Here is an 8,565-nt window from a genome sequence, read left to right on the forward strand (position 1 = left end):
AACCCCTAACCCGTCACCCCCCCAAAACCCTCATCTCCCCCACACCCCCTCCAAATACACCCCCTCCTCCCTCCTGCCCAACCAAAACACCAAGCATGGCCCCACGCTCCAAACCAGCAGCAGGCAGAGGAAGTGCATCGTTACTCTGGCAAGACTGGCTGGCGTCAGCCGGCGGGTCACAAGGGCATAGTAGATTCAGCGTGTCATTCGGGCTGAGAGGCTCAGGCCCAGAGACTTAGCCAAAGACGCGCCGCTAGCCTACTCCCCCTCACGAGAGACGGAGGCCGAGCGGAGAAAGAAGAAAACACACGCACACACACACACCATGCGTTTCTGTCCAGGTTTTCGCTGAGTGACTTATAGCGTGCTGGGATTCCCCCTTCTCTTCTCGTCTCACTCACACTCTGTCTCTTTCTTTCTTTCTCCCCCCTTCACTCTGTTTCTATAGCGGATGTGTCACTTCTATTTTTTCATTCCTCGCTTAAAATGTTTGTCAGTCTGGCTGGATGCATGGGTTTGTGTGGAGTTTTCCCCAGTTGTCATGTTTCCTCTCTCTCTGTCTCTTTCTTTCTCTCTCTCGCTCGATCTGTCTCTCTCTCTCTCCCTCTCCCACTCACACTATCCGTCCACCTGCGGTCTTGCTCGGACATGCACATGTGCTGTCCATGTGTCATCGAGTCTGTTGTTAGTGCTGCAGTGTGTTAGCGTTAGCTTGGCTGGAAAGCCTGGCAGGTGTGTGCAGGTGTTCCAGCGATCACTCACCATGCGTCTGGCACCACCCCTCTCCCCCATTAAACACACACACCAGGACAATCCCATTCAAAAAGCTGTGGAACAACTGGCACATCTTCACCCCATTCCTACTTAGCAACCACACAGACAAGAGTTGGATTTTTTTTTACCAAACATAAATTATTTTATTGAAAGCCCATATGGGTCACTCGTACAAAAAAAGTGTAGAAAATGTATAAACCGTCAAAAAATGTGACTATGGAAAATAGATTGCACAGCATTTCCATTGGAACTCCCCACTGTATAAATTACAGTCTTTTTTTAAAAAGGCACTTGTACACTAGCGGTTTTGACTGTCTTTTGTGTCTTGACTTGCCCTTTTGGCTTTGCATAGGGTTTGCCACAGAAAGCAAGGAGCTTCAATTTGTCCCATTAACAGTCATTTGTCTCTGACATTCTCAAGTAATAAAAATACAACAATATACAGCATTTTAAGACAAGCATCAACATTTCAATTTTGTACAGTTTTCTGGCCAGCCATGGTATCCATTTTTGGTTTGGTTTTAAAAAAAGGACAATTTCAACAGCAAAAAGTGTAAAAAAAAAAAAAAAAAGAAAGAAAACTTTGCTGGAATATTGAATGAGTCCTTAGTGATGGGAAAACCAATCCTGCAAAAGGAAATGCTCGGGAAACACATACATTTACGCCTTTTTCCCCTTTGAAAAAAAAAACCAGTACCATGGGGATGTGGTTTGTTGGGCACATTTTCTTTGAAGTCTCGGCTGCCAGATCCTGTTGGCCCCTGAAGCAGGGCGGGCGAAGCAGACCAGCAGGCGGTGGCAGGCCAGGAGAGGAGGCTCGGCGGACGGATGTAGACACGGAGAGGGACCGGGGTTGCGTTGGAGGTCAGGGCTAACGCATCTGTCAGCACCCCGCCTCCGCTGCGCCACGGTGGGGAGACAGCTGTCTCAATACGTCCCTGGTAGAGTGTGGAGCGTGGTGAGAGATGACCCCCACTCTGCATACATTTGCCCAACTAGCACACAACACACACACACACTCTTTCTCTCCCTCTCCTCTCCAGCAGCTGCATCGTTACAATCCCGGACCAGCCGGCACCGAGGGGCATCCTGGGAATAAACTGCATGCCCAGCTGCCCCCCTACCCCTCATACACACACACCCAACAAGCCATCACAATCCTCCCTGAAGACCCCCCAAACCCCCTGCTGTACATTATATATATATATATATCCACACATACATCTACTGGCGTCTGTGCTGAGCCTGCCAGCATGGAGGGACTAGTGTTTCCTAAGGCACTTGACTTGAGCACCACTGTCGTTGGTGCCACCACCCAACCCCATTCTTCATCTTGCTCCAGTCCATTCCCACTGTGTTGGTTACAGCCACACCTGTGGCATTGGCGACATGGGAGATGTTATCAGATTCAACGCTAAGTCCATCCCTTTCTTTTTCCATCCACTCTTTCATTGTCTTTTTTCGTCTCTCTCTCTCTCTCTCTCTTCACTGGGCGGGAAGGCAGCCGCCGGAGACGGTGTGCTTGTGCAGCAGGGACATGCGGCTGAAGGTGCGGGAGCAGGTGCCACACTGGTACTTCTTGACTTCCGAGTGGGTCTGCAGGTGGGCGCGCAGGTTGGAGCGGTCCGCAAAGGCCCGGTTGCAGTGGGGGCAGGAGAAGGGGCGCTCGCCTGTGGAGAGAGAAACAACAAATAAGAACCATTAACACAAGTTCAGCGGGATCAATTATAGGTTAACATGAAGTCGCCTTCCTGCTTGAAAGCATTATGTGTGTGTAGTTAACAGTAGCAGCCACAGTTAACTGTTATAGAAAACAATAGAAAGTGTTACTTATGCATGTAGTGTGAACGCACTTTTTTAATCTTAGATAACTTGTGTGGTGTTTGTCCTTACCGGTGTGTGTGCGGATGTGTCCCCTTAGCAGCCACGGTCTGGAGAAGGCCTTGCCACAGGTGGTGCAGACGCAGGGCAGCGTGTGGGAGCGGATGTGCATCTTCAGTGCCCCCAAGCTGGTGTACTCCTTGGGGCAGTGTTTGCAGTGGAAGCTGGATCGCCCAGTGGGTGGCACGGTGGTGGCCGCTGTCGTGATTGCCGCAGGCGTGATGACAGACTCCGCGGTGCGTCCACAATGACTAAGTTGGTGTCTGGAGAGGGCGGTGGGACTGCTGCACGTCTTGCCACAGTGTGCACACTGGAAGCGTTCCATGGGGTCAGGGCTTGGGGGGTCTGACGTGCGACACTCGTCCTCATCCCCACTGCTGCTGCCACTGCTGCTGCCACTGCTGCTGAAGGGGGAGCTGAGGTCCAGTGGGCCCGAGGGGGTGGTGGGGGAGACAGGGGCGAAGGACAAGGGCAGGGCCCCCATGTCCCACACCAGGCCTGGGAAGTGGGGCACCACCGAGCCGTTCTCTGTGGGAAGCTCCGCTGATGGAAACCTCTCGGGGACCATTGCAAATCGAGGACCTGGCAAAGCAAAATGCATATTGGTCAGCTTGAGGCAATTATGTAAAGCTTGTTGTAATCATACCTGATGATATGGAGTTTATTGGTAATCCAACTTGGCAGCATTGGAATGGGAGCACATTCCAGGTCATCAAACCTATATTTACCCCATTTACTGAGGGACCTCAGCTGTAATACTAACAGAGTAAGAACTTAAATTGCTTGGAGTTTATGTAATGTTATCGCTTGAACTATAGTTTCTTTCTCTTGCAAGACGTGTGAGCGTCAGCCATTGCGCTTCAGAGTGAACGGTCTGGGTTTACGTATAGCGCATACCTTTCCTGGGAATATAATAACATGTTAGCTCACCTAAACTAAAGCTGACTTTGTGTTGGCGATCTACAGTGACTGTACGTTTCACAATATACGAATGGGCATGTTGGTTTAGGTACAGTTACGCAGCGGATGGGTATATGAATTCATATGTTTCGAAATTACCCATCGTAAGATACAAGGAAAAGGTTCTAAGCAACTCACCACTTTGACTTTCCAGTTCACCATAGTTTGGCTTCTTGTTAGTGAAGTACTTCTTGACAAGGAATGAGCGAGGCATCATGGAAAATTAATCTTCTGGGTCTTGAAATAAATTTTCCTCCGCTTAACGTTTCTCAAATCTCTGCTCCTTCTATCCGAAAGCACTACGAATCAGAGTTCAGCAGCTGAACAAGGAAAACAAGTTGTCGCAGCCAAGCAAAAGTACATCAGCTCCTCTACGAACTTCCAGGGTATTTCACAATCCCATGCAGTGATGATTTCACCTGTGAAGTGGAAGGTGTAACTGATGCGAGTCCATACGCTCCCCTCATATACCAGAAGGGGGTGAGAGGGGGGCTGGGGTGTGAAGTCAAGTCCCCGCCCCACAAGACGCCCACCTCACAGGAGACGTGACGACCACATGGGTCTTGCCCGCAGGTGCTCCGGGGGAAATCGCTGCACATCGCCTGTAACCATTTGAGACAACTGTAGCTAGTTCTATTGATTGAGATCTCTAGCCCTTAATTGCTTTTACTGCTATTACAAGTTGTACATTTGCAGGGACAGATTAGAGGCTACCATGAAGGGAAGGCGCGAACTAAGACCGTTTAAGTACCATTGAACAGTTTAATTTATAGACGGCATCAAACCCGTCATTGCCTTTTCAGATTAATTTAATATTTGTCTTAATATGAATAAAATAGAAAGAGATATAGGCTATGAAATTATACTGCAGCGTCCTCTGTCGGATTTCTGTAGGGGGAAAGCAAATGGTTGTCAGTGTAGTGTAGAGTGTCTCAATAAATGTTTGTGCGTAATACAGCTTGCCAATATCTCTGCGCCATGTAGATAGGTAATTCCAGGACATGCGTCTCCATAAAATGTGATTGATTCATTGCCTTTTGGATGTCCTACTAAAAAGTGGCTTAAAGGGTCACAAATGAGTGTATGGGCACCATGGGTGTTATCTGTTTACGTCTATACCGTAAACCCGTCGAGCGTTTTATATGGTGACACGATTGGATTCGGTTATTGGTACAAAGCAGCTCATTTAGTTCTCATAGAAAGAGGGAGACTTTTACAAGTGCCTCACAGACAAGACCTCCATTTTTCTCCCTCACCCTCACACAAAGAAGCATGCTCTCAATTCATTTTTCCTGCTTGAAACGCTGCGGGACTTCTGCAGACCCACAGACTTGCATGAAAAGAAGCGCTGTTCCACCGCATGTGCGCGCAGCGGGCGGGGGATAAAAATTAACTGGGCTCCAGCGAACAATATCGCGTTGTTAAAGATGAACCACTGAATTAATTCTGATTGCTTCAAATGCAGGGCTGAATAAATGGTAATCACTTTGTCAATGTCTCATTCGTCTACAAACGTATGCCACTCAATTTGGTGCAGCCAATAAAAAATGCGTTATTGTGCCATTCAATATGCCAATCAAGTGGGCACGTTTTTAAGTGGCCCTATTTAGCACTCGAAAAGCACGAAGCGGCGACATGCCATCCCCGGTCGTCCGAGGGCCGCGGAGAAGTACACCTGTCAGAGTGCACTATTGTTCGGGCGCGTTGGAATGTCGCGGCATGTTGGAGAGTTCACACATCGTTCATGCGTTCACGCCGACGCCGCGAAGGCTGGGGTCAGAGGAGTGGGCCCGCTGTAAAAGTAATTACACACAACACAGACGTGGCCCAGCTCGGAAAAAGACCAGGATAGTGCCAACAGGGATTAGTTGCAACCCGCCTTTTTTCCTGAATTTGGAGGACACGTCTTATAAAAGGCGTCCAGACCAATATATAGAACTGCTTTTCTTCCTAATTCATTTTCTTCATTTATACCAGAAATTATCGAAAGTGTAGTTGAATAGAATGAAATGCATTTGGTTGGATGCTATGCAATGCATTTCATTAATTGTCCATGAAGAATGTAATCAATATTTTTGGAAGGGAGGGACGTACTTCTCTCATTTAGCCTCGTGTTTAATGTAAAAGAGAATAAACAAATAGGCCTACTATTGCAAAACAAGACAATGAGTAACACAGTATATGGGCAAATTGAGCGCACTGCACTGTCCTATGGATTAAGGTGAAGCATTAACGCATTGATGTAGCCTACTTTATCATGATTTCGGGCATCAATATGTTAACACCTATATCCTGCACGTTTTACATATTTTTTCAGCTTGTCTACCAAGTATGGCCGAGTACTCAATCGGCTGATGTCTAGCTTCCACATAACAATAGTCGTTTTTAATTACAAAGGACACCTGGAGACGGCATTTCACGCAGGTAGAAAGATCTCAATGAATAGGCCATTGCAGAACACGGGTTCACAGCTTTACCCCGTTTGCACTTGGACAGCTCTGTCCATGGACTTGATATAGACCTTTAAAAGTGTATGTAGCCTACTCTGTTTGGATGCTTTCTGCAGGCAATGCACGACTACTTTCCATTTTACCCCATCATTTTTTTATATAGGTTTAGCAACTCTACTTCACCTAATGCTGCAAGGAGTTAGGCAGTTCAGTCCATTTAACTGCCAGGCTTGTGCAGTTGTGCTTTGCATAGCATTTTGTGTGCAAAAATGTAGGATTATGTTATTTTCCACTTCAATGTATTGTCGTGGCCATGTCGTAGGCCTAATGAAAATTAAATCAACTAATCAATTAAATATAGAGGTTAGTATTTTCTGCTTTCAACATGTAAACAGAAATAGTGTTGTCGTTGCCCAGTATTATCCATCTAATTCTTTTCTTTCTTTCTTTATAGAAACCATGCTTTTGGCTACAAGTTCAGAAATATGCCATGGATCTATTTAGTGTTCAGAAAAGTCTTCTGTAAACATGCTGCTTTTACTTTTCTCTGCCATTTCTCTGTGGTTCTATTACGCTTACAAATTCAGGAAAAAAAACTGTCAAGTCAAGCAAATAAGTACATTTAAAAACTATTTCATCAATGCTATTTTATCCAGACATTAATGAAAGGAGAAGCGCATTTGGCACCTGTAAAACGTAGTGCACTTTTTTATGGCTGTCACTGCACATTAGAGTGGGGACTGGGGCCACAGGTTGTGTTTTCTGACCAAGCTCTGGGGCTGACCTCATGACACCGGGGAGAACGAGGACACAAACCGTAAAAATGTTCTCTGTTGGGAACAGATGTTCTCCTTGTGTTGCCCAAGGGAGCGAGCATGTCTCCCACAAAGGCCATGAAAAAAAGGTCTATTTAGGCTGCCACAGTCTCACCGTCTCCCCATCCCCAGCTCTGCTATGGGGCTGTTTTCAGGGAGGTGTGGAACGGCCCCGGCCCCAGTGCTCTAGCTCCATGAGACTATAGGCTACACATATAGGCCATGGCTTCTCTTCACTCCTGTGGAATGTTTTTCCAACTGAGGTGCACATAAGGTGCATGCTGGTTGTTGTCCTTACACCGTCTTGCCTCAGCTTTCTGGAGCCGGTGTGTTTCAGCAGCTGAGCTCTCTAAAGCAGGTTGCACTATAGTAAAAGTATATTGCCACTTATACACATAGGCCAACGTCAAACATTTAATTAAGAATGTAAAAGCAGTCACAGAGAACAGTTAAAAAATATTTCAGGTGGTAAAATCCACAAGAATAATGGAAACACAACTAGCAAACAGCCTGACACATTTGCTCTGAAAAGTTGTTGAATCCCTAGTTGTGCATACAATACTGTAAAAGGACAGCAGGATAAATAAGAAATTAATACATGCACACTTGCCATTGTAAATAATAGCTTACTATACTTGCGGCTTGCTTTACAGTCTAAAGGACAAGTGCACTACTTTGAACATTGAGCCCCTTTTCTGAATTGTCTGCAATAAAATAGAATGTTCCTCACCATTTTTTATGTATCCTATGGTCTCTGTTATTTGGCTAATTTGGATTTTGTCTGAAATAGCTTCATAATGGCCGTCCATGAGCATGTCCAAATATGTTCTTAAAACCACCCTAAACATTTGTTTTCATAAGTACGCATCACACTAACACACAAGTGGTTATGGGTGTTCAGAAATGTATTTACAAAATGCTAAATGAATCACGACAGAAACTTTTGCTACAAAACTTGTACCAGTGAACATCACTAAACACTTGGGTGAGCATAGTCCTGAAAACAATGTTTTTCGGCTGGTTTTAAGAACAAATTTGGACATGCCCATAGACGGCCATTAAAAAGCCAGTTAAGACAAAATCCAAATTAACCAAATAACGGAGGCAGCAGCAAACGCCAAAAATTGATGAGGACCACTATACTTTATTGCAGACAATTCAGAAAAGGGGCTAAATATTAAAAAATAGTGCCCCTGTCCTTTACATCTTTCACTTTTTAATTTATTTTAGGACAATGACCTCAATGTTATCACCAAGCATGTGAACTGGTAAGTGTAGGCAAGTGTACTGCCAGTTGAGCAGACAAGGTTATGTGGAAAAGACAACAGAGTGTGTGCTTATCACCATAGTAAACACACAGACGTGTCAATGTAAATAACCGCCTGATGCCTTTCAGCTTGGACAGCCTTTCAACTCGTTTCACAGTTTGAATCTGTCTCTCTTTAAAAATCAAATTTGGGCTATGAATTCAATGTTGAGATCAATAAGGTGAAATGGCCAGTGTAGCCAAGTGTACTGTATGTTGATGCAGTGTCCAGACGTGATAATGATAATGGAGTGGCTTATCACCAAATGGGGCAAGTGTAGTAGTGTGTTGATGAAGAAGCCCAGTGATTCACCACATTTGTGAACATTTCAAGTGGGCCCCAAGTTGAGGTTGGGAACCCCTGAGTAGCCAACTGTTG

The 8,565-nt window shown here is 45.7% G+C and overlaps 1 protein-coding gene across 1 annotated transcript; it reads right to left on the minus strand.

The window, feature by feature from the left end:
- Positions 1 to 908: 908 nt before the first annotated feature.
- snai1b (snail family zinc finger 1b) lies at positions 909 to 4,037 on the minus strand. The gene is made up of 3 exons (XM_063208356.1): positions 3,754 to 4,037; positions 2,668 to 3,237; positions 909 to 2,444 (listed from the first exon to the last, which is right to left on the minus strand). The coding sequence occupies exons 1-3, from the start codon at positions 3,830 to 3,832 to the stop codon at positions 2,260 to 2,262; spliced, it is 834 nt and encodes a 277-aa protein (XP_063064426.1). The 5' UTR covers positions 3,833 to 4,037; the 3' UTR covers positions 909 to 2,259.
- Positions 4,038 to 8,565: the final 4,528 nt, after the last annotated feature.

The sequence above is a fragment of the Engraulis encrasicolus genome, chromosome 10 (assembly GCF_034702125.1).
Source record: "Engraulis encrasicolus isolate BLACKSEA-1 chromosome 10, IST_EnEncr_1.0, whole genome shotgun sequence".
NCBI lineage: Eukaryota > Metazoa > Chordata > Actinopteri > Clupeiformes > Engraulidae > Engraulis > Engraulis encrasicolus.

What these genes read in the sequence shown, in the direction of transcription:
- snai1b (XM_063208356.1), bottom strand. Translation starts at nt 3,832, where the DNA reads ATGATGCCTCGCTCATTCCTTGTCAAGAAGTACTTCACTAACAAGAAG. An exon ending in TGAACTGGAAAGTCAAAGTG is followed by an intron (nt 3,238 to 3,753) that starts GTGAGTTGCTTA and finishes TTGCTTTGCCAG; the next exon opens with GTCCTCGATTTGCAATGGTC. An exon ending in ACACATCCGCACACACACCG is followed by an intron (nt 2,445 to 2,667) that starts GTAAGGACAAAC and finishes CTCTCTCCACAG; the next exon opens with GCGAGCGCCCCTTCTCCTGC.